This window comes from Oncorhynchus keta, chromosome 29 (genome assembly GCF_023373465.1).
Source record: "Oncorhynchus keta strain PuntledgeMale-10-30-2019 chromosome 29, Oket_V2, whole genome shotgun sequence".
NCBI classification, from domain to species: domain Eukaryota; kingdom Metazoa; phylum Chordata; class Actinopteri; order Salmoniformes; family Salmonidae; genus Oncorhynchus; species Oncorhynchus keta.
Window position 1 is genome coordinate 33,425,552 of NC_068449.1, and position 26,185 is coordinate 33,451,736.

The window sequence follows — 26,185 nt, forward strand, 5'->3', positions numbered from 1 at the left end:
TAGTGGCCAATAAAATCGTAGCCAATGTAAACAAATATTTTTAGTGAACAGGATACTTATTGGGGGAGTGAGTGACTCACCATTCTGTAGAGCTGGGAGGCCTTCCTAAAGGTGTTCTGTAGATCGCTGGCCACCACCCTGCACGACTCCATACTGAGAGAACCGTCTAATAAAAAGCGAGTTATACATGGTCAGGCTGACGCCGCTTAAACTATCGTACTGCAAGTCTCATCACGTGTCAGGCTAGACCACAAGAAACTAGTCAAGTCAAAAACAGAACAGCAAGACGGACAATAGCAGGGTTATTTCATTGGACAACTCATAGCTAGTATGTCAATACAAGGCTATGTTCTAGCTACTACACAAGGAAAGAAAGGACAGACAGGAGGACCACAGAGGGAACGCTCTTCATGGAAATGGGGAAGTGAGAGAGATGGAGAGAAAAAGAAAGAGGGACATGAGAAAGAGAGCCATGCCTCACCCATCAGGAGGAAATGATTAAGTGACGGAGGACAGGGTGAAGGTGCAGAGTATATGGGGGTGGAGACTGAGACGGTAGGCCACACGGCACCAGTAGTAAAAAAGTGCTTGGTGTTGGCCAGGGGCATGCCCAGACGCAGAGATGACAGGATGAAGGAGGGAGATCGCTGGAGCAAACCTGCACGGTCCTGGCCGGGACCTCCAGATGACAGCAGATATACGGGACTGCCCTGTAGAGACACCTCCATCGCGGGACTCTTCTCCTGGGTCAGGCCCTGGCTCTCCTCCATCTTTGGCTGTTCTAGCCTGTTGTCTACCACGGGGGCCTCAGGACGCAGCTCTGTGGTGAGAAACTGCTGCTCTGCCTCAGGACTCCGAGCTGGGCTAGTCTCCACAGGAGCAGCTGGGGAGAGGGACAGTGCAGTGACTAGCTGGACTTTGTTGGTGAGCACTGGATGAGTCTGGCCCTGGTGAGGTAACAAGCTGACTGGAGATCTGGAAAAGAGGTCGTTGTCCCCTTTGACAGTCTTGGAGGAGGCGGCGGTCTTGGAGGTACTGTTGGGAGTGAAGGCTGCCAGGGAGGGCTTGTCTGGGAGGGGCTTGGAGATGTCCAGGTTGAGCTGGGGCCGGGTGCTGCACATCAGCTTAGCCTGCAGACTCTTGGTGGTTGGGCTGGGGTTGGAGTTGCTTGGAGAGCTAGTGATGAGGGTGGGGATAACTGCAGCATGGGGCATGGCTAAACCCAACGCCAGAGGGGAGGAGGAGGATAAGGTGGAAGAGACAACAGCCACGGGGGTAGACGGTTTAGTACTAAGACTCTGGGAGCTCTGGGAGGAGCTGCTCCGGCTCTTGGTGGGAGCGTTTGACGTGTCAGAGCTGGACCCCCTGCGTGACTCTGTAGACTCAGACTCTTCCTCGGCCACGTTTAGGCTGTCTCCCATGGACATGGAGCGTGACATCTTGGCCATGGAGCTGGTGGTGGGGCTCATGTAGGAGCAGCGGGATTTGATGCTCCTGGGCGTGGGGGCATTGCCGTGACTGCTACTGTTGATGTCCCGGGGTTGTGGGGAGGTGGGGCTGCAGAGGGGGGGCACGCTGGGCAGGGTGCGGCGGGGGTTGTGGGGAGGGTCACTGGACGCTCGTTGGCCTGGGATTGATGAGACTGGGAGTGATGGGGCTGAGGGGCTACCTCCTTGGAGGGCCGAAACAGGCTCAGAGGCATTTCTACAGACAGAGAAGGTAAATGATTAACCTATGCAGGCCAGGGCAGTGTTAACAACATTTCTGTCTCTTAATAGACATTCAAGGAAGAGCTTGACCTTTTACACCATGCGTAGAATATAAAATGAGGACCTTTTTAAATCATACAATTTTCCTGCAAAACATCATACATGATCATAACATCAATACACTAGCTGGACATGATCACAATCACATGCATAGTGTCTCACCCTCAGTGTGCAAGTTCTGGACTGACTGGGACTTCCTCATGCCTGTAGAGGTGAGGTGTGATGCTGCAGCCTTGGCCACAGGGCTGACTATCCTACGGGAGTCCACTGCAGGGTTAAAAAGCTTCTTCCTCAGAGGAGAGGCCCGGAGATTCAGACCCTTCTCCATAGTGTCCACTACTTCTAGTCTCGCGGTAGTGCCCTTCTGAGATTCTTCTGAGCCCATCCTCCGGCTGTGGCTCTGGCCCTGGTTGTGGCTCTGGCTCTGGCCCTGGCTATAGCTCTGTCCCTGGCTATAGATCTGGCCCTGGCTGTGGCTCTGGCCATGGTTGTGGCTCTGGTCCTGGTTGTGGCCTTGGCTCTGACCCCGGTTGTGGCTCTGGCCCTGGCTGTGGCTCTGGCCCTGGCTGTGGCTCTGGCCCTGGCTGTGGCCTTGGCTCTGGTCCTGGCTGTGGCTCTGGTTCTGGCTGTGGCTCTGGTCCTGGCTGTGGCTCTGGCCCTGGCTGTGGCTCTGGTCCTGGCTGTGTTCTTGGCTCTGGTCCTGGCTGTGACTCTGGCTGTGGCCTTGGCTCTGGTCTTGGCTGTGGCTCTGGCCCTGGCTGTGGTCGTGGCTCTGGTCCTGGCCCTGGTTGTGGCCTTGGCTCTGGTCCTGGTTGTGGCTCTGGTCCTGGTTGTGGCCTTGACTCTGGTCCTGGCTGTGGCTCTTGTCCTGGCCGTGGTCTTGGCTCTGGTCCTGGCTGTGGCTCTGGCTGTGGCCTTGGCTCTGGTCCTGGCTGTGGCTCTGGCCCTGGCTGTGGTCGTGGCTCTGGTCCTGGCCCTGGTTGTGGCCTTGGCTCTGGTCCTGGTTGTGGCTCTGGTCCTGGTTGTGGCCTTGACTCTGGTCCTGGCTGTGGCTCTGGTTCTGGCTGTGGCTCTGGCCCTGGCTGTGGCTCTGGCCCTGGCTGTGGCTCTGGTCCTGGCTGTGGTCTTGGCTCTGGCTCTGACCCTGGTTGTAGTTCTGGCCCTGGTTGTAGTTCTGGCCCTGGTTGTGCTCCATGAGGGGCCTCACCTCAGAGACCAGGGGCCTCACAACACTGCTGGCTACCTTCCCCTCAACACCGCTCTTCGAGGGGAATGGAAAGGCCGTCCTGCTAGAAAGGAAAAACAGTGATCCGTTCAGATAGGACTGTTTGTCAACATACTCAGTCATTTAAAAGGATAGCTCACTTTTGTGATAGATGAGTGTGGGTTAATAGAATGTTCTTTGGTTAACTAACTGATACACTAAATGGCCAAAATTAAAATAGAGCACACAGCCATGTAATCTTTATTTACAAACATTGGTAGTAGTATGGCCCATACTGAAGAGCTCAGTGACTTTAGGATGCCACCTTCCCAACAAGTCAGTTCGTCAAATTTCTGCCCTGCTAGAGCTGCCCCAGTCAACTGTAAGTGCTGTTATTGTGAAGTGGAAACGTCTAGGAGCAACAACAGCTCAGCCGCGAAGTGGTAGGCCACACACGCTCAAGAACAGGACCGCCGAGTGCTGAAGCGCATACAAATCGTCTGTCCTCAGTTGCAACACTCACTACAGAGTTCCAAACTGCCTCTGGAAGCACAAGAACTGTTTGTCGGGAGTTTGGAGGATGCCAGGAGAACGCTACCTACCGCAATGCATAGTGCCAACTGTAAAGTTTGGTGGAGGAGGTATAATGGTCTGGGGCTGTTGTTCATGGTTTGGGCTAGGCCCCTTAGTTCCAGCTACAGCATACAATGACATTCTAGACGATTCTGTGCAACAGTTTGGGGAAGGCCCTTTCCTGATTCAGCATGACAATACCCCTGTGCACAAAGCGAGGTCTATACAGAAATGGTTTGTTGAGATCAGTGTGGAAGAACTTGACTGGCCTGCACAGAGCCCTGACCTCAACCCCATCGAACACCTTTGGGATGAATTCCAACGCTGACTGCGAGCCAGGCTTAATCACCCAACATCAGTGCCCGACCTCACTAATGCTCGTGGCTGAATGGAAGCAAGTCCCCACAGCAACGTTCCAACATCTAGTGGAAAGCCTTCCCAGAATCATGGAGGCTGTTATACCAGGAAAGGGGGGACCAACTCCATATTAATGCCGATGATTTCGGAATGAGAAGTTCGATGAGCAGATGTCCACGTACCTTTGGCCATGTAGTGTAAATATGGCATACCTTCCAGGAGAGCATTGGGACAGGAACTTGGAGGAGATGCTGACACTGTCCGGGGTGACAACTCTGGTCGGGCTCACTGACAATCAAAGAGGAGAAATACAATGAATACATCTGAAATATTTGTACTATTAACTTGTGTGTGTCTCTATATGTGTATACTATTGTGTCTAATGTACTACTGGCTGCACAATTGATTTGTGTGGACAATAAAGTTTGAATTGAATATTCCATGTGCCAGTTGAAAGGGAAGCTTTCTTAAATCTCTCTGGGTGCATCCCAATAACATCTATTTTCTCATGAAGTGTGCACCCGTTCACTACCTCCCACAAATCTAAAAGCACTGAATCGGTGGAGGCATGGGCTAGAGGGAGTTTCCACCAAATTTCTTATACCAGTCAAGGAGAGACATAGATGCTGTTTTTACCTGGGTTTTTAAGCTCAGCCAGGTTGCCAAAGTGCTGTTTGAGGAAGGCCTCCTGGTCAGGGGTCTTAGGTACTACTGTTGTCCCCTTGGCCTCTCCCCTCCCTACGCCCCCCTCCTCTTCCTCCTCCAGTTCCTCCATGTCCAATTCAGAGGAGTTCCCATCCACACTGAGAGGCTCCGTGGGCTCAGAGTCTGACACAGAGAAAATAGATTTGAAGAACTTTATTTTTCCTGTTAGAACTGTAGTCATTACGACACAGAAAACACACAGATATCCAGAGTTGTAAAAACTGTTTGAATTGTGATTGGTGAAAAATAATTGTTTGCTGTACTTATCCAGGAGATGCAGATGAGCTTTGTGATTTACATGAATTCACTGAAAACCCACACTAACACGGTTATATTACAGTATTGCACTTTTTACAAAGTCTACTTTCGGCCAGCTAATAGCCTAACAAACCGATCAAGCAACATTATGGACTAAACATCAAAAACGGTTGCTGCGGGAATATTTTAGGTCACATTAAGATCCTATGCCTCTGTGTGCGTGTGTCTCACTCTCTCCAGGAGGCTGCTGCTGGCTGTCTGGGCTGGACCGTCTGCTGCTGGAGTAGTCCACAGAGCAGGCACTGTCTGGGCTGTGTTTGTCATGGTGGCCCTGGCTCCACTGGCAGTGGTTCTGGCACCCCTTCACACTCCTGCTGGTCTCAGGCCCGGGCAGTAGCTCTTTCACTAGGTACTCACTATAGAGGAAACACAGATAGTGGATATATGGGTTGGGACTAGGTGGTATGTATACTGTATACATAGACTACGGTATCTGATATGTAGGGAGCTGGTATTCATAAAGTATCTCAGATTAGGTTTGCTAATCTAGGATAAAGTCTCCCTGGTATTTTATCATCTAAAAGGCTAAATTGACCCTAGATTAGAACTATACTGTGCAAAAAATATAAACACAACATTCAACAATTTCAAGATTTTACTGAGTTACAGTTCATATAAGGAAATCAGTCATTTGAAATAAATTAATTAGGCCCTAATCTATGGATTTCACATGACCGGGAGCCAGGCCCACGCACTGGGGAGCCAGGTCCAGCCAATCCTAATACGTTTCCCCCCACAAAAGGGCTTTAATACAGACATAAATACTCCTCAGTTTCATCTGCTATCCAGGTAGCTGATCCTGCAGGTGAAGAAGACAGAAGTGGAGGTCCTGGGCTGGCGTGGTTACACGTGGTCTGCGTTTATGAGGCCGGTTGACGTACTGCCAAATTCTCTAAAATGACGTTGGAGGCGGCTTATTGTAGAGAAATTAACATTCAATTCTCTGGCAACAGCTCTGGTGGACATTCCTGCAGTCAGCATGTCAATTGCACACTCCCTCAAAACTTGAGACATCTGTGGCATTGGGTTGTGTGACAAAACTGCACATTTTAGTGTGGTCTTTAATTGTCCCCAGCACAAGGTGCACCTGTGTAACGATCATGCTGTTTAATCAGCTTCTTGATATGCCACACCTGTCAGATGGTTGGAATATCTTGGCAAAGGAGAAATGCTCGCTAACAGGGATGTAAAACACATTTTGTGCATATTAAACATTTCTGTGATCTTTTATTTCAGCTCATGAAACATGGGACCAACTCTTTACATATTGCGTTCATATTTTTGTTCAGTGTAATTTGGAATGCTTTATGAATACAACCCCAGGAGGTCAGAGGCACTTGGTCAGTGAAAACTAAAGGCCCAAACTATGCAGTAATTTCTTGGCCATATACAGTGAGGAGAAAATGAGATACACTAATGGCGAGAGTTTACCTGCCAGCTAAGCTGACCCTGTCCTCACAGCCCTCGGGGTAGAGCACTGAGCCTGTCTCTGGGGTCTGTGGAGAGAACATGATGTAGTGGGGTCGCTGATGGGACCTCTGCTCAGACTCATCCCCCTGCAAGTAGCAAACAGAGACATATTAGTATGAGTTCTGATGGTTTTAACAATAAAGTATACTTTATTCTACCTATAAGTGTTCCTATGGGCCCTGGTCAAAAGTAGTGCAGGGATTAGGGTACTATTTGGGACGAAGACAAAGAAGCCTTTTTGAAGTCCACTTCACTTCCACGAGTGGTTGGATATTTCCCTCTCTCTGTGATCCACTCACCCATGCAGTAAGGGGTTGCAGGCTGATGGTGCTGCCCAGTTCATCCTCCCTGAATGGGTCTCTGAAAGCATCTGGCTGGGTCTTGGTCTTGTTGGGGGAGGAGGGGGGCATGGCGAAGGAATCCAGCTGTCTGAGGTCCAACATGGATTTGACCATCAGTTCCATGCTGACCATGCCTCTGGACCAGCGGCGCCGCGGACGGGGACCCCTTTCCTCACAGTGATGATTTCCCTGGGAGGAACGCCTGCTAAAAGAGCTCTCCTATAGGGAGGGAGGGAGGGAGGGAGGGAGGGAGGGACAGACAAGGGTTCAGTTAACAGTTTATAAGGGGAATATTCACTGACTGTGTTAATGGGAAAATATTCACTGACAGTTACGAGAAATACTAACCCTTTTCAGTTCTCTGCCGTGAGAGTTAAGAGAGTTGTGCTTTTCGTCTGAGGTGTCTGGAAAGCAAACACAAAACCAACCGATATTTCAGGACGTGTGCTGCCTTCAACATTGCCACGAAAAAACACATTCTTAATACTGTAGATATACACTCTGTATACCACTCAGTATATATTGTGTTGCACCACACCGCCTTTTGCTCTCAAAACAGCCTCAATTCGTTGGGGCATAGACACTGGCTCATGTTGACACCAATGCTTCCCACAGTTGTGTCAAGTTGGCTGGATGTCCTTTGGGTGGTGGATCATTCTTGATACACACGGGCAACTGTTGAGCGTGAAAAATCCAGCAGCATTGCAGATCTTGACACAAACCCGTGCGCCTGGCACCTACTACCATGCCCCGTTCAAAGGCACTTAAACATTTTGTCCATTCACCCTCTGAATGGCACACATGCACAATCCATGTCTCAATTGTGTCAAGGTTTAAAAATCCTCCTTTAACCTGTCTCCTCCCCTCCATCTACATTGATTGAAGTGCATTTAACAAGTGACATCAATAATGGATCATAGTTTTCAACTGGATTCACCTGGTCAGTTTGTCAGAACTTTGTTCTTAATTGACTTGCCAAGTTAAATAAAGGTTCAATTAAAACAAATTCAATAATGTTTTGTATACTCAGTGTATTGTTTGTGTACAAATGTATTTCTGAGATACCAACCTGTCTCCTCCTCTGCACTGCAGCCTGACACCATGTAAGGAGAGATCATCTCTTCCTCATCCTCCTCTATCCCCTCCTCCTCCTCCACCTCTTTGTCGCTGTCAGAGGACATGGTGACTATGGGAGGGGTTCTGTGCACCTCTCTCCTGGTGCTGCACAGAACAGACAGGGAACAGAGCAAATCATACTACTAGGAGACAATAGTCAAATGTCTCTGATAATGCAACATGCTACGAAAGGAACACTGGTCATTCACTAGCAACGTTCATAGCGACAAGCCTGTCTTACAAATAATACAGAACACAGGATTAACAGTTGCTTGTCACTCCAATTGTCTTCAGAATGCGTCTCTCATCCAGTGTTCACGTTATGTAAACACCATGTTTGCTTTCTAAGGGTATTAGCTAGCACAAAACATGTTATCCAATTAACTAGGTACTCCAAGGAGGCCCTTTGCCTCACTTTGGAGCTAACAAGAATAACAAAACAGAAAATAAGAAATGTAAACCAAGGTACTTGTTCTACAATGTTGTGTTCCAAAAGGGTAGCTACCTGAGATTGCAAGGTTTGTGAGGTGGTGTCTTCTGAACTGGCTTGCCAGTCTGTTTGAGGTCTGACAGACGCTGTCTCATACTGATGGTGAGCTCCGGGGCCAGACGCCACACAAAGATACAGCTGTCACCAGACACAGTTATCATGTGCTTGCAGTCATTGGTGAACTTCATTCCAGTCACAACCTCTGTGAAAAAGAGAAAAGGACAAAACAAATGACAAGGATTAAATCATCTGCGCATTTTCAGTTATGGAAAGAAGTAGAAGGTGTCCAACCAACGTCAGTAGAGGTGCAACCTAAAAATGTGTAGACATCGTTGACAGGAAAAGCCGCAGCGCCCGCTCACCGTTAAAAATGTGTTGTTTTATTAGACAAGTTTAAAAGACCGACTTTATCGGCCTTCAAAGGCCTTCTTCAGAATAATCACAAAGGGAATGGACAAGTTTATATAAGGCATGGGGAAGACAATTAGGACATTTTGACAGATAAATGATCTGTGGAATTCACAGTATGAAACAAGTGTCTCAGATTAGGTTTGGTAATCTAGGATAAAGTCTCCCTGGTCTTTTATAATCTAAAAGGCTAAACTGATCCTAGATCGGAACTATACTGAATAAAAATATAAACGCAACATTCAACAATTTCAACGATTTTACTGATATAAGGAAATCAGTCATTTGAAATAAATTAACTAGGCCCTAATCTATGGATTTCACATGACTGGGAGCCAGGCCCAAGCACTGGGGAGCCAGGTCCAGCCAATCCTAATACGTTTCCCCCCACAAAAGGGTTTTATTACAGACATAAATACTCCACAGTTTCATCTGCTGTCAAGGTAGCTGGTCTCAGATGATCCCGCAGGTGAAGAAGCCGGATGTGGAGATCCTGAGCTGGCGTGGTTATGGTTGTGAAGTTGGTTGGACATACTACCAAATTCTCCAAAATAACTTTGGAGGTGGCATATGGTAGAGAAATGAACATTCAATCCTCTGGCAACAGCTCTGGTGAACATTCCTGTAGTCAGCATGCCAATTGCACACTCCCTCAAAACTTGAGACATCTGTGGCATTGGGTTGTGTGACAAAACTGCACATTTTAGAGTGGTCTTTTATTGTCCCCAGCACAAAGTGCAGCTGTTGTTTAATCATGTTGTTTAATCAGCTTCTTGATATGCCACACCTGTCAGGTGGATGGATTATCTTGGTAAAGGAGAAATGCTCACTAACAGGGATGTAAACAAATTTGCGAGTGACAGAGAGAGGAAGAGGAGTTCCAGCTGGTTTCTCCTTCTGATCACACTACAGATTGTCATTCAGCCATTTTTTTTGTGTCTTTTTTTGTCTTTTTAAAATGTTACCCCTTTTTTCTCCCCAATTTTGTGGTATCCAATTGTTGTAGTAGCTACTATCTTGTCTCATCACTACAACTCCCGTACGGGCTCGGGAGAGACGAAGGTTGAAAGTCATGCGTCCTCCGATACACAACCCAACCAGCCGTACTGCTTCTTAACACAGCGCGCATCCAACCCGGAAGCCAGCCGCACCAATGTGTCGGAGGGTACACCGTGCACCTGGCAACCTTGGTTAGCGCTCACTGCGCCCGGCCCGCCACAGGAGTCGCTGGTGCGCGATGAGACAAGGACATCCCTACTGACCAAGCCCTCCCTAACCCGGACGACGCTAGGCCAATTGTGCGTCGCCCCACGGACCTCCCGGTCGCGGCCGGTTACGACAGAGCCTGGGAGCGAACCCAGGGACTCTGATGGCACAGCTGGCGCTGCAGTACAGCACCCTTAACCACTGCACCACCCGGGAGGCCCAACCGTCATTCAGCCATTTTGCTGTCTTTTTTTCTAACTAAATGGGCTATTTTTTTTTACCAGAGTGTCCGAACATGGTGGCCACACACTCTCCAGAGTAGAAGTCAAAGATGCTGATGTTCTTGTCTGAGCAGCTGGTGGCCACATACAGTCCTGAGGGGTCGGTCTGAACCTTGGGAGAGGAGAAGAAGGATTTAAACACCACTTGTAGCGCACATTATTATAAACCATCAATCTGTGTTGTCAAATGAGTCTTCACAGTGACACCACATTACATGAAAACATGCAAACCTTGATAACAGTGCCATCCTCTCCTTGGGAGCCCTTGTACAGTTTCTTCTGTTTGCCGTTACTGATGTTGAAGATTCTGTGGGCGGGGAACTAAGAGTTAGACAAAATGACAGGTCTAGAGGCTTTACACCTCCACACACAGAAGTGCAGGTGTGTCTGTTTCGATCTCAACGTGAAAACACACCAGCAGCTCAGTACTTCAGGAGTAAATCACAAAGACAGTTCCTGCTGTTGAAGCACCAGTGGGTTAATCAATCCTCAGTTTTATCCACTGTCAGCGCGTCTCCACACAAGGACAACGGAGGACGATAAGTTGATAGCCCAAAAGTAAGACACTTCTACCCATTTACATCCTGCCTCAGCAGTTAAGGTTATGACACCACGACTTTCAGATCAAGGGACTGAGTCATCTGACCCAGGGAGTTCAAGGAAACACGTGACTGTGTTCTGTTCATGAGTCAGTGAACTCTGTGCCACATAGTGTGCTAACAGCACAGCAGCTCAGCTGGTAAGCATGTCTCTCCCCAGCTGACCACATGGGGTCACTAACATTTCCACAAAGTGCAGGAAGGAAAGACCAGCAGCCACCAGCTGGCAGACAACTACCCACAAGGCCCAGCCAGGGCCCAGCCAACCTTGGGAGGAGTTGGCAGAGTGTGGGCTGAGGGCAGCCAGTCAACCATTGGTTCTCACTTTTAAGCACCGCTGCTTAGTTACATAAGGAACAAACCAGAGCCTGTTAAACAAAAGCCCTTTAACTACAACCTACATTTATCATTAAAGTGCAGTGAGATGTCCTAGTTTTCATAGCAGCATGAGGTGTGTTTACAGTTGACTTAAAGTATCTGCAGCTGAGGGAAAGCCCTTTTTGGACTGTTGTACTACTCTCCCACATTCCTCCAATTTACACCAACTGATAAATAAAGCTGTACACTATAACCCGAGGGTGGTTGTTAACATAATTTGAAGGTGATTGTTTGAATTTTCTCCATTATGGTTGATTTTATGGTTGACTTTCATAGCATGTTGTTACTGTTGTTGACACAAGGTGGAGTATGTGAGTGAAAGATGGAAACACTTGTGTGGGCAGGCAGACCGAGGCACGAATAGGATAAACTCAGGTCAGGCACATGGACAGCAGCATGTCTGTAGCTGCAGATAGCTAAAGACAGAACGAGCCGGGGGCAAGGCCCTCAATCTCATCCGTCCTGTGTCGACAACACCTGAGTTAAGGGATAATCCACCTGCTAGGGAGGGATGACTGCACAGTCTGGCAGATTACTGAGGGAGAGAGGTCACACGTACTCACGAAGACACACACGTGCAAAGACACTAATATATACACGCACACATGCATACACATGGATGCACGCACGCACACACACACTAACACTGACATACAAACACACGTACACAGAAACACATATCCATACTGTTAGATTCTGGGTTAAACTTGGAACATTGTTATACTTAGCAGTATAGTATCTGAGGGGTGAAAGAGACTGGTTTTTACATCAGAAGTGAATGGTTATCTGTAGGATCCAGATGGGTGGATGTTGGGTGGACGGGAGGAAGTCACAGGATTGCTATAGGGGATACGGATGGACGTCTGTGGATTAGGCAAATGAGAGGTTGAGGTCAGGTCAGATCCCCTTAAGGGAGAAATGACGGTTTATTACCCTATTACTTTGTCTTCCTGTCAAACCATAAAAGATGTAAGGATCAGAGAGAAGGAGTGCCTAAATTGGAGTATATATATACTTGTGGTGGAAACATGTTTTGTCTGAATGCTGAATCGACCCTCAGGGAAGAAATACACTTGGTTAAGCTTTCATAATGTCCGTTGAGTGTTTTGCTCGGAGAATTAGAACCTAACAATATAAAGTCATCGAGAGAAAAAGAGACAGACAAGCAAGGACAGGTAGACTAGGCCCCCACCTCACGCTGCGGTCTTGACAACCAATAGCGGCGTACTTCCTGGTGGGGTCGATATCCATGTCATACAGCGTCGTCTTGCGTACGATGTGGTGGGTGCGGGTAAACACTGTTCCTTCATCTGACTGTGAACAAAACAAGATGTTAACATAACCAGAGGTTAAAACAGGTCAGTCACTCACTGCCATGCTAAACCATTAACACTACTGTAAATGCTCCAGTGAGTAATGAGAGTTTTGGCAGACATACAGTTGAAGTCGGAGGTTTCCATACACCTTAGCCAAATACATTTAAACTCAGTTGTTCACAATTCCTGATACTTAATCCCAGTAACAATTCCCTGTCTTAGGTCAGTTAGGATCACCACTTTATTTTAAGAATGTGAAATGTCAGAATAATAGTAGAGAGAATGATTATTTCAGCTTTTATTTCTTTCATCAAATTCCCAGTGGGTCAGAAGTTTCCATACACTCAATTAGTATTTGGTAGCATTGCCTTTAAATTGTTTAACTTGGGTCAGTTAGCCTTACACAAGCTTCCCACAATATGTTGGGTGAATTTTGGCCCATTCCTCCTGAGTGAGCTGGTGTAACTGACTTTGTTGTCCTTAAGCCATTTTGCCAAAACTTTGGAAGTATGCTTGGGGTCATTGTCCATTTGGAAGACCCATTTGTGACCAAGCTGTCTTGAGATGTTGTTAACTGCCTGTTCAGGGGCAGAACAACAGATTTGTACCTTGTCAGCTCAGGGGTTTGAACTTGCAACCTTCCGGTTACTAGTCCAACTCTCTAACCACTAGGCTACCCTGCCGCCCCCTATCCTCAGATAATAGCATTGTTTGCTTTCGCCGAAAAGCCCTTTTGAAATCTGACATGTTGGCTGGATTCACAACAAGTGTAGCTTTAATTTGCTATCCTGCATGTATGATTTAATGAAAGTTAGATTTTTATAGTAATTTATTTGAATATGGCGCTCTGCATTTTCCCTGGCTTTTGGCCAGGTGGGAAGCTAGTGTCCAGAGAGGTTAAATGACTTGCCTTGCTAAATAAAGGTTACACTAAGAGCATAACATTTATACACCCTAATTGATAGAGACATACCCCAAGCGACTTACAGCTGTAATCGCAGCAAAAGGTGGCGCTACAATGTATATTAAGGGGGCTGAATAATTTTGCACGCCCAATTTTTCAGTTTTTGATTTGTTAAAAAAGTTTGAAATATCCAATAAATGTTATTCCACTTCATGATTGTGTCCCACTTGTTGTTGATTCTTCACAAAAAAAAACAGTTTTATATATTTATGTTTGAAGCCTGAAATGTGGCAAAAGGTTGCAAAGTTCAAGGGGGCCGAATACTTTCGCTAGGCACTGTACATTGCTTTAGTTTGAACGTGCAGACTGGCACTAAGAACAACGGGAACGTTTCCCTAGTCAGCGCCATTACTAGTGCAATTCCCCTTAAAGTGTTGCTCTGTGCTATCCAGTGTGGCGGGGTGGTGGTCCAGCCCCCCTCCCCAATGGCCTAGGTCCATCTTCTGTGCCCTCGGCCCTCGTGCCTTGAACATTGCGTGCTTTCAGTGGATACAGCTGGAGAGCTGCAAGGCAATCCTATTGTGCACCACTAGGGAGCCATGACCAATATAAACTCAGTAAAAAAATAAATATAACTTTTTCAGGACCCTGTCTTTCAAAGATAATTCGTAAAAATCCAAATTACTCCACAGATCTTCATTGTAAAGGGTTTAAACACTGTTTCCCATGCTTGTTCAATGAACCATAAACAATTAATGTACATGCACCTGTGGAACGGTCGTTAAGACACTAACAGCTTACAGACGGTAGGCAATTAAGGTCACAGTTAGGACACTAAAGAGGCCTTTCTATTGACTCTGAAAATCACAAATAGAAAGATGCTCAGGGTCCCTGCTCATCTGCGTGAACGTGCCTTAGGCATGCTGCAAGGAGGCACGAGGACTGCAGATGTGGCCAGGGCAATAAATAGCAATGTTCGTACTGTGAGACGCCTAAGACAGTGCTACAGGGAGATGGGACGGACAGCTGATCGTCCTCACAGCGGCAGACCCCGAGTTACACCAGGAACGCACAATCCCTTCATCAGTGCTCAGACTGTCCGCAATAGGCTGAGAGAGGCTGGACTGAGGGCTTGTAGGCCTGTTGTAAGGCAGGTCCTCACCAGACATCACCGGCAACGACGTCGCCTATGGGCACAAACTCACCGTTGCTGGACCAGACAGGACTGGCAAAAAGTGATCTTCACTGACGAGTCGCGGTTTTGTCTCACCAGCGGTGATGGTGGGATTCGCATTTATCGTAAAAGGAATGAGCGTTACACCGAGGCCTGTACTCTGGAGCGGGATCGATTTGAAGGTGGAGGGTCCGTCATGGTCTGGGGCGGTGTATCAAGGCATCATCGGACTGAGCTTGTTGTCATTGCAGGCAATCTCAACACTGTGTTACAGGGAAGAGATCCTCCTCCCTCATGTTGTACCCTTCCTGCAGGCTCATCCTGATATGACCCTCCAGCATGACAATGCCACCAGCCATACTGCTTGTTCTGTGCGTGATTCCCTGCAAGACAGGAATTTCAGTGTTCTGCCATGGCCAGCGAAGAGCCCGGATCTCAATCCCATTGAGCACGTCTGGGACCTGTTGGATCGGAGGGTGAGGGCTAGGGCCATTCTCCCCAGAAATGTCCGGGAACTTGCAGGTGCCTTGGTGGAAGAGTGGGCTGACATCTCACAGCAAGAACTGGCAAATCTGGTGCAGTTCATGAGGAGGAGATGCACTGCAGTACTTAAAGCAGCTGGTGGCCACACTGTTACTGTTACTTTTGATTTTGACCCCCTGTTTGTTCAGGGACACATTACTCCATTTCTGTTAGTCACATGTCTGTGGAACTTGTTCAGTTTATGTCTCAGTTGTTGAATCTTATTATGTTCAAACAAATATTTACAGATGTTAAGTTTGCTGAAAATAAACACAGTTGACAGTGAGGACGTTTCTTTTTTTAATTTTTATTTTTCAAATAACGTAAAATGAGCGAGAAAAAGGCCATTCTTGAACATGGGGTGAGACATTGTTAATAATTTGTAAATAAAGCTAGTTTGTTATTTAGAATGATTTTTTTCTGGTTTTAGAGGGAGAGAAACCAAAAACCTACAGTCATCATGGGTCTCCCAGTCGAGGCCAGCATGGGTATTGAACTAGCATCTGGAGCAACACAGCTTGCCCTTCTATGCAGTGTCTTATTCCATTGCACCACTCAGGCGCTGTACAACGTGACCAGGTAGGTCAAAATAATCCTACAAAATCAAATAATAAAAACCTTAGTGTAACAACAGTTTTAGCAAGTAATAGTGAAGTCGTGCACAATTATCAGTTTCTATTTAGGTTAAGTCGCCCATTCACTGTCAGTTAAAGACACAGTAGGAAACAAAAGCATAATCAACTCCCCCATGCGCTGGTCTGGAGCAATGAAGTGGTCACGCAGGGTACCGTACTAAACCATAAATTACCTCTAAGTCCCGCAGCATAATCGCAAAACTTTTAGTGGAGCAAACACTGTATGCATCCCAGTGCAAACTCTGTATATTATGACAACATTTTGTGATGTTTTTGTTCGTTTTGGACTCCAGTGAGGGTTTTTTCAGCTGTTCAGGCACACAAAACATTTTCTGGAGGCAAGCCGAAGTTCCGAGCCGAAGTCTACGCCCCTTCGTCAGTGATTGGTCAACAGTGGGTATTCGTCAATAGTCTTTGTTGTCATTCAACGAGAGACCACTTTTTCATAGAAAAATACTGCACCAAACATCTTAGTTAAATTTAAAATTGCGCGACAAATATCTATTCGGCAAAAACGTCATAATGAATGACAGATTTCTTGAGTTATCTTAATTCGGACTATTTTGAGGATGTGTATACTGGCTACAGCGTCTCAAAATGGACAAACGGTACTATTGCCACTGTTTTCTCGTTTTTCAACTGAAGCATGCTGATGGCTTTATAGTAGCCTAGTCTTGAGGGCCCTCTGAGCCCCCTGGGTCAGGAATTTGACTATTTTTGTAGAGCAGCCTTGTGAAAATGTCACTGTGACCCTCATAAGCAATGGGCGAGGAACACGGAAGGGGGAGAGCATTTATTTGCAGCAAGTTGGCAGGGGACTTTGGGTATATAACAGATAGGATGACACAGAAAGCCTTTGAGAAAAAGTGTCATTATTAAATAGGCCACTTAGAGTGTAATTAATTAGCTGTAAGCAACAAGGATTTTCAAATAAAATATCTCAATATACAGTAAGGGTTGGCTGAGCCAAGATTAAAAATGTGGTCCATTGCCGAAATATGCTGAGAGAAGAAGATCATGAAATATTGCCAAGACGTGCTACAAAAGCATCAGTCCTCCAAACTTAGTTTAGCCGCAGCAACAGCTGTTCTGGAGCAGCGCGTGCGTGTGTGTGTGTGTGTGTGTATAACGGCCTTTACCTTCTGCGCTGTGCGGAAGTAGATGCTCTTGTCAGCGCCACAGCTGATCATCCTCACCTTGCCGTCATTGGCTGAAAGAGAAGAAGCACTGTTATTATGACAATAGCAACCATGTTAACTTCAAACAGCGAGCTAGCGCCACACTTGACACTTCCATGACATACCAAACGTCTAAGTTACATTAACTAATATAACAGTTAAGGGATGGAGACTTGAGAGTTTGAGGTAAAGGGGGGCGGGTTGGCGGGATGTTGTAAAGGGTCAAAGGTCGTCTGCGGGTCTCACCAGCGAATCGGACGGCGGTGATGGAGGAGGAGTGTTCGTCCAGCGTCTGCAGCAGGCTGTACTCCTGCTCTGCATCCAGCACATGAATCAGACGGTCTCGACTAGCTGTGGCTAGTAGCTTCAGACCTGCCAGATATAACATAAACACACACAACAGGACATCAGCAACTTTCCAACAGCCAACACCTGTTCTCCATCTTAGTGGTGGTAAACCTGTTTCATTACAGCGAGTGGCCTTTCATGTTTTTAACAGCCATAATGCATCCTGTTGAGTACAGTGGTGAACATGTGCTCCGCAGACTGCTCCCTGACATAGCAATGCCACGTGTGGACTCACTGTAACCTCTTAAAGCGTGCTAGTTACTATAGACGTAGGATCTTAATTTGAGCTAGTTTGCTACAGCAGGAAAATAATCCTGTAGCAACAGGACATTTCAATTAAGTGGATTATAATTCATTGACATTTTTGTAGGGGTTGATACATTTTTCGTAAGGGAAAATCAAGCCTGAAATTTCAAAGTGGAAATTGAAAACTTCCGAAGCCTTTTTAAACTTCAAATACATTACAAGTTTGACATTTTCTGCAATGCAGGAAAGTTCTCCTGCAACAGGGAGATCGAATGAAGAACCTCCATCTGTATTACCTTTATCCCTGTTAACGGTAATCTATTAACGAGAGGACACAGCAGTGCAAACTTTTCCTTAGAGGCTCACTGAGAAATGAGAGCAGTACTACGGTATGCCAAGCATGAGCCATGCAGGGATGGCCTGCATAGAGGGATATGAAATATCCTCAGCTAGGTCGAGTCCAATATTTCTCACCAAAATCATACTGGAAAACTAGATTAAACTGCTTTCTAAATATTTTATTAATTTATTTATAGATGACTCTACAGCTATTTGCATGTGCAACATGCAGTCCTTATGTGGAGTGACTGCACTCCACATGGTCAATAAACGTGATTATATTAGCCTAATACCAATGAGCTGACGGAACTCAATATCCATGTGAATTGCTAATCAAAAAGTAATTTAAAGCACTCTACCGAGGGACTTGATTGAATTTCCAACCTGATTCAACTGAGTAAATGAAAAACACTATCTATTTAGCTTATCCTCTCCTTGCTGAGATTGCACATCGATCCTGGATCTGGCAGCTTTGAGACTGTGTTAACCTTGTTCCCAGCAAGATACAATAGCAAGGGCAAGCGCTAGACTTAAAACGTATTGAGCATATCGAGTGCACCCATGGGTGGTCCAATCAAATTGCCGTGGTCTTTGTCCCTTAATTATATTTCTATGACAGTAGGCAGGCAGGCTACCTGAACACAGCAGTTCTGCAGGACAATGGTAAGTAACAGCTCTGAATATTAGCACCCTGGAGGTGTTAATGTACAGTGCAGTGCGGCGGCCAGAGGGCGTGTCAGTGTATTGGGTTTATTCTTAGCCCTTCTATCTTCCCCTCTGTGTATGTGGTGGCAACCACCAACGAATGGCCTAGAGAGGAATGACCCACTGAGAGAATCTTAATGTCATTAATACTCCTATTAACATGTGAGCCACTATATGCGTCCCAAATGGCACCCTATTTCCTATATAGTGCACTACGACAACCTTATGGGCCCTCGTCAAAAGTAGTGCACTACAGTGCATTCAGAAAGTATTCAGACCCCTTCCCTTTTCCACATTTTGTTACGTGACAGCCTTATTCTAAAATGGATTAAATAAAAAAATGTCCTCATAAACCTACACACAATACCCCATAATGACAAAGCGAAAACAGGTTATTAGAATTCTTTGCAAATCAAAACTAGATGGTGTTCAGAGATAGATGGGAGGGGTTGAGGGGAGCTGAAGGGTGGGACAAAAAAAGAAGATAACTAAGGTAAAACTATACTTTGTCTGTAAAATGTATATAGTATGTATAAGCTGGAAGTAGAAGCCTAATTGTTGTTGTCCATTAGTTAACTCCAATTAGGGGAGGGGTGATAGGGTTAGGAGAAAATAACAAAGAATGGGGGATTGGAAATGATGCAGACAATTACATTGATAGAAGCCACAAACTATATTAAAGCTGATCCACCCCCTAAACATTTTTTACATTGAAAATTACTAAAAATAACTAACTTCTAGAGTGCTTTGAGAGTTCCATTCTATTGCACAAATGCCTATTTAGAGCTTTGATTTTACTGTGTTCATTGGGAACAACCCAGCCTTCTTATAACTTGTCGGAGCTCTGAAGTGGTTTGTTTCACAAGTCAATGGGAGGTTGGTGAAGCATCTGGCAAGCAGCTTAAGGTGGTTTAAAACTCCAGTAGTATCATTAACCATGGTGTCTCTTTAATTTCCTCCCAGGAGAGGGGAAGCCACTGTCTGACTTACCCGTCTCAGGCTTGGAGTATTCCAGACAAAGGATCTCAGAGTCGTGGGCCTGAACGTTCAGAATCTCCTCCATGCTCACCAGCTCATGGATTCTGCAACAGCAATTAGAATAGAATAGTACTTTATTAGTCCTTAACACAACAAACACTACTTTTTTGGGAGGACCGCATATGGTTTACAGCACAGCTGAGTCTCTCTACACAGACACCACAGGGCCGCAGTAGAATGCAGAGTAGACCGCCATCATTACATTTTGTGTGACATTCTAACAAGTAGCCTTGGTGTTCACCGGGTCATTAGTGATCTAGCCATGGTGCATCCATCCATCCAGTTACAGTTGAAGTCGGAAGTTTACATACACTTAGGTTGGAGTCATTAAAACTTGTTTTTCAACCACTCCACACATTTCTTGTTAACAAACTATAGTTTTGGCAAGTTGGTTAGGACATCGACTTTGTGCATGACATGATGTCATGGCTTTAGAAGCTTCTGATAGGCTAATTGACATCATTTGAGTCAATTGGAGGTTTACCTGTGGATGTATTTCAAGAACTACCTTCAAACTCAGTGCCTCTTTGCTTGACATCATGGGAAAATCAAAAGAAATCAGTCAAGATCTCAGAAAAAACCCAGCATCAACCGGGTTAGGGTTTAGCTGGGGTAGGCCATCATTGTAAATAAGAATTTGTTCGTAACTGACTTGCCAAGTTAAATAAAGGTTAAATAAACTAATTTTAAAAACACAGCTCTGAGAACACACACCCTCCCAGGAGTCTAATTAAGTGAATTGAATTAGGACAGGGGTGCTGATGCCTGAAGGGTGGAGATTCAAAACAAGGCTCCCTCGGAAGGCATGGGAGAGGTACTGTACCTCAGTGTTTTCCCCGGATGAAGGTCTACTAACCCAAACATTGATTGCTTAAACAAGATCCATTGAATTATTTGTAGAGTAATCAAGACTACCAATGTACCAGAGTTTCTCGTTCTACTATCGTTTCTTCCATAGACTTGGAACTGCAGGTGTGCGAACAAACACTATTTTTCTCCAACAGTACCTCAAGGTACCGGTGCGGTCGCCCGACGCCAGGTGCTGCCCGTCGGGGCTCACACACATGGTCCTGATGCCCGTCCTAGTCTCTGAGGTCTGGGGGTCGGCCTTCTCTCCGTTCCCCGAGTTGAGGCACTCTGTGTCCAGCAGGCCGGCCGTGTTGTTGTCCATGTAGATGATCTTCTGGAGGTCCTGGAGAGAGAGAAGTGGAGGGACGGGTTATTAGCTGAGAAAACCATACACTGTAGATTCACCATCAATCGATCTCTGTCAGGTGGTTGTGTGTGCTGCAGAGTCAGTGTCCCCCTCTCACAGCATAACTCTGGATTCATAGTTGTTCTACTCAAGGAGGAGAGGAACCTATCTATCAAATCTCAAATCAGCAGCCATTCGTGTTGAGATCAGGAGTTATTTAGCGCGACGGGAGTGTGTGAGACATGCGTTGCAGGCAGCTGAGGAGGGCGGGGGTTACGGTTAGAGGAGGGGGAGCTGGTGAGCTAGCAGGAGTTACAGGGTGTGTTGAAAGACAGACGTACGTTGCTGATGACGTTGCGGCTGAGGGTGGTGCTGTGACCGTCAGTGTTCCAGAGACGGATGGTGTTGTCTGAGGAGCAGCTGAGGAAGGAGCCTGGAGGCAGACAGGGCTGCTCACCATCACTTACCCTGTCCGGGTACACCTGTCCAGGTACACAGAACATGGAACATTAGTAGAACTGGCGTCTGGAAGAGATGATGTAAACCTTCATACAGATACATTTTGGATACACCTAAAAAAAAAAAGGTACATAGGACACGGAAACAGTTCTAAACTAGTATACGCACATTCCAGCTGCGGGGTTGAAAAATGGCACTACAGAATAAGATACCCGCACACCGTTGAATGCTGTGCTGCACCCAACAACATAAACGAGAGCATCATTCAACAGTGTGCAACGGGTATCTTGTTTCTTTTCTACATGTAAAATAAGCCTCTGTATACAAGGAGTAAGGAGTGATACGATACACATACACTCAACCAGGTTTCAGAATGCCCTGACGAAGGCTTTGTAACGCAACATATTCCTCCAGGCCTCCCCTCCCTGGCCTTACCTCGACGCTCCACACGCAAGCCGAGTGGTAGAGGGCGGAGTAGACCTTGCCCACTTTCCTGAGGTCCCGTACGTCCCACACGTACAGGCTGTGGTCGTTGTAGACACAGGACAGCCAGCGGCTCGCAGGGTCATATGATACAGCCACCGTGTCAGGGTACCGGGCGTCCATCTTGTGGCTGAAGAGGTGGCTGGAGGGAGAGAGGGAGGGAGGGGAGAGTTGATATGTAATAGCACTGTTACACTGTAATAAAAAGTAGACATTGAATTTAGAAAGGACTTTTCCAGAACCCAGAGATCATTTAAAAGACAGTCAAAAAGTTACTCAATACAAGGGTTATGGAAAAGCCCAACTTTAATGGTAATTTAATGGTTGTGTTTTTAGGCAGATTGTTTTAGGCAGATTTTTTTCCCCAGCTGTGCTTTTGACCAGAACATGATGTGCATACTGGGAGAGGTCTGGCCACTTTACGGTGTGTCCCACTGAAACTTCTATAAACAGTAGCGAGCTGGCCTTGATGGCAGGCTTCACTTAATAGTAGCTTCGTCATGAGCATAACTACAACACCATCTCTGGGCCCTGTTCAAAAGTAGTGCACTAAATAGGGAATAAGGTGTCATTTGGGACACACCCATGCAGTTAGTCAGGGGCGGCAGGTAGCCTAGTGGTTAGAGCGTTGGGCCAGAAGGTTGCTGGATCGAATCTCCGAGCTGACTAGGTCAAAATATGTCATTCTGCCCCTGAGCAAGGCAGTTAACCCACTGTTCCCCGGGCGCCGAAGACGTGGATGTCGATTAAGGCAGCACCCCGCACTTCTCTGATTCAGAAGGGGTTGGGTTAAAAGGCGGAAGACACATTTTCAGTTGGACAACTGACTAGGTATCCCCCTTTCACTGGTGGGCTTTTTCATGTCCCACACAAACATGCTACCGTACAGACATGATTAGTCAGCTAACCTGTTGGAACATCTGGGGCCTATTGTCAGTGAGTCAGTCGAACAGGGAAATGAACCAGCAGAATTACAGCGTCAGCATCTCAGCACTCAGTCCATGTTTATGAGGAGAAGAGAACTAACTCGCAGAGGAATCTCTGTTTTGTCTTTCTGAAGGCATCAATGACAAAATATATATTTAAAAAGAACTTGAGGGGAACACACATGATAGGAACACAATCTGATATTTAACTCCAGCTGGGCCCCCGTGCATCCTGGATGAAAAGTAATAACAAAAAGGAAATCATTCAAGGGTATTTTGTGTGGTTGGTTTGTTTGGTATTTGCATTGGTATGTAGAGTATGATGCTGTATGAGAAGCAGATACCACACAACCCACACTGCTCTGGCTAATCAACTGGACTGCTCCCACTTCCCACAGTCACAAACAAACTATTCAGCCACTGGACACTTTACTCACGATCAGGGCATCATTTAAATTGCATGATTTTTTTATTTTTATAGTGTTCCTTTTTCTTAAAATATACCCTTGCAGACACGAAAACCTCTTTACGTTGTTGTTTATAATATCAACGTTTCGGTTGAGACCTTTTTCCTTTTTCCTAGACACTCACCTTTACCTCTCTGGCTCTGACTGACACTCACCTAGCCTCCACCACGGTGGCGATGTCTGTTCCCAGGCAGTGTGGGCGTGGCAGGGTACAGATGAAGTGCAGGTTGACAGGGCTGAAGACCCTCACGGTGCCGTCTGCACAGCCACAGAAGATCAGCTCCTCTGTCACAGACAGAGACGTGGCCTGAGATGTCTGGGGAGCAGAGGAGAGGAAGGGGGGTTAGAGAGGACATACTGTACAAACATATACACAACATTGCTTCCCCTACTATTGTACAGAGTATATGGTACTGGCCACCACGTCTGGCTCTTTTCCCCTCTGCATAAAATAGTTTCAATTGAAAAAACATTTGTTGTGTTGAATTACGGAGTGGGATTTTAAAGAGGCTCTGTATGTTGATTTAAGGGCCTTTCAAGAACCACCTTGAAAATACTCTAGGGGAAACACTGACGATCTGCTGCACAACATAGGCTTATAGGTCTTCAGGGAAATAAACTTGCACAGACAGCAGAAAGAACTAGAGTGCTGTCTGTCAATAATATTGAACCTATTGAAGCACATTGTCAGTGAAGCATCAGAGAACCCACTTCTAGGGACTAGCAGTCAGCACCACAGACTTGTTATTCTGTGAAAATACTGATATCATTTTACTTGCCAATATTACCAGCTTTACTGTCGCTAGGCCCCTGGGCAAACAATATGAAAACATCTCTCAAGTAATTTAATTTAGGCAGAAGAAGTGGCTTCACTAGAAAAGCAATATTGTCCAAAGTTAACCGCAGAAACAGGATGCCAGAAACAGAATGATATGCAATATATTTCCCTGTGGTAAAGCTGAAAGATGCAAGGCATCCAGAAACCACAAATGCTCGCGTGCAGCATAATGAGATCTAGGCCTACAGTGTGTAAACAACAATACGCAATATCATTTTCCAATTTACCAGTATGATGCTTAGAATGATGTATAAGAGCGATTCAGCCAGCCATGGTGCCCAGACTGGACACATATTTAGCTCCAAGTCCAACAACAGTAATTTACTCAATCGTTTACACATTCCCCCATTGGGAGTGGGTTACCAAAGCATGCTGTGCTTTCCCTACAATCAAAGCATGCCAGTGAAGCAACCATCTTAGCAGGGGAGAAACCAAAATATATGAAAGTGACAGCATCAAGTGGCCTCTGGGGAAGAGGAGTGTATGGTGACAGTCCTGTTATGACAGAGGATACTTTCTTTCCTGCCTTCTACAGCATGTCAGATTATGCAGTTCATGGGATGGGATGAAAGACAAATGTCCCAGTTTGATGTAGTGGTTGTGGTCACTTGTTACAGGCTAAAGCACCTCATGTTTGGAAGTCTTTAAAAATCCCCACCAGTAGCTTAGCTTCACAGTGAGAATGTTAAGAGCGCCAACTAATCAGTTGAGAGAAACAATGGGCGTTTTCTTGACGAGCAGCGCGAGTGGAGGTGCCAGGATGGAATGTGATGGTGTCGCAGAGGTTGATGAGCTCTGAATCAGACAGAGCAAGCATTGTCCAATCCTCTTCTCCCTCGCTCTCTCTCTTTTCTCTCATTCTCTTTTCTCTCCCCCGCTTTCATTTCCATTCTTCTCTCCCTTGCCACCCACCCGCCCCCCGTAGCCCCGACCCACTTCAGCCCTGTCAGCACGAAGGTGCCAGGCCAAGCATTGCCAATCAGGCAGGGATCACGCTCTGGTAGAGTGGGTTCCAATAATGTGGTACAAGTTCAGGCAAAGGTTTTTGAGACCTCAAAGTCTGCATCTGAAATGGCACCCTAAAAGTAGTGCACTATATACAGTGGCAAGAAAAAGTATGTGAACCCTCTGGAATTACCTGGATATCTGCATAGATTTGACATACAATTTGATCTGATCTTCATCTAAGTCACAACAATAGACAAACACAGTGTGCTTAAGCGAATAACACACAAATTATTGTACTTTTCTTGCCTATATTAAATACATCATTGAAACATTCACAATGCAGGTTGGAAACAGTATGTGAACCCCTAGGCTAATGACTTCCCCAAAAACTAATTGAAGTCAGGAGTCAACTAACCTGGAGTCGAATCAATGAGACGAGATTGGAGAGTTTGGTTAGAGCTGCCCTGCCCAATAAAAAACAAAACACTCACAAAATTTGTCTTTGCTATTTACAAGAAGCATTGCCTGATGTGAACCATGCCTCGAACAAAAGACATCTCAGAAGACCTAAGATTAAGAATTGGTGCCTTGTATAAAGCTGGAAAGGGTTACAAAAGTATCTCTAAAAGTCAGTCCATGGTAAGACAAATTGTTTATGACCAATTTATGCAGATATCCAGGTCATTCGAAAGGGTTCATATACATGTTCTTCCCACTGTAAAGAATAGAGTGCCATTTGGGGATGCATACTAAGGCCCCTCCATCAAAGTCCTGCATGAATTCTGACAACCAGATGAAAATACTGTACAAGCTGACCCTTTGACCTGATAATTCCCATGCATTTTTCTATGTACAGTACATAAAAACCGAAACAGAGTATAATCCCACAAGTCAACATGACCTTCTCAGGCCCTCATGATATGAAACCAGGAAACCATGAGGTTAGCACAAGCAATGATGTGAGAAGTATCTATCGAAGGCCTGGGGTGAAAACATTGTTTTGTTCTCACACCAACACCAAAATGAGGTGACCGGTGATGCTGAAATCAACTCTACCTCAGGTTTTTAATGTGAATAAAGGCTAGCCTATATCGAAGAGTGATGCTAACGATGACATACCTTTTCTCACATGAAAATCTGGGGGAAAATGTATGTGAATGCTGAAGTCAACTTTACCCCATTTTAAATGTGAGTAAACAAGGTATACTTATCTAAGGCCTGGGGGGAATCAATGAGTTCATAGAGATAC

At 46.0% G+C, this 26,185-nt stretch overlaps 1 protein-coding gene across 1 annotated transcript in view; it reads right to left on the reverse strand.

The window, feature by feature from the left end:
* Positions 1 to 26,185, reverse strand: part of LOC118362196 (mitogen-activated protein kinase-binding protein 1-like) — a 75,088-nt gene that overhangs the window by 5,092 nt on the left and 43,811 nt on the right. The window contains 22 exon segments of the mRNA XM_035742371.2: positions 81 to 166; positions 482 to 1,478; positions 1,481 to 1,704; positions 1,932 to 3,058; positions 4,116 to 4,191; positions 4,540 to 4,731; positions 5,098 to 5,282; positions 6,358 to 6,482; positions 6,696 to 6,956; positions 7,086 to 7,141; positions 7,807 to 7,958; positions 8,359 to 8,545; positions 10,239 to 10,350; positions 10,470 to 10,545; positions 12,408 to 12,529; positions 16,906 to 16,976; positions 17,191 to 17,316; positions 19,573 to 19,664; positions 20,628 to 20,812; positions 21,157 to 21,297; positions 21,710 to 21,899; positions 23,306 to 23,466. Coding sequence (XP_035598264.2) covers positions 81 to 166; positions 482 to 1,478; positions 1,481 to 1,704; positions 1,932 to 3,058; positions 4,116 to 4,191; positions 4,540 to 4,731; positions 5,098 to 5,282; positions 6,358 to 6,482; positions 6,696 to 6,956; positions 7,086 to 7,141; positions 7,807 to 7,958; positions 8,359 to 8,545; positions 10,239 to 10,350; positions 10,470 to 10,545; positions 12,408 to 12,529; positions 16,906 to 16,976; positions 17,191 to 17,316; positions 19,573 to 19,664; positions 20,628 to 20,812; positions 21,157 to 21,297; positions 21,710 to 21,899; positions 23,306 to 23,466 — 4,944 coding nt within the window.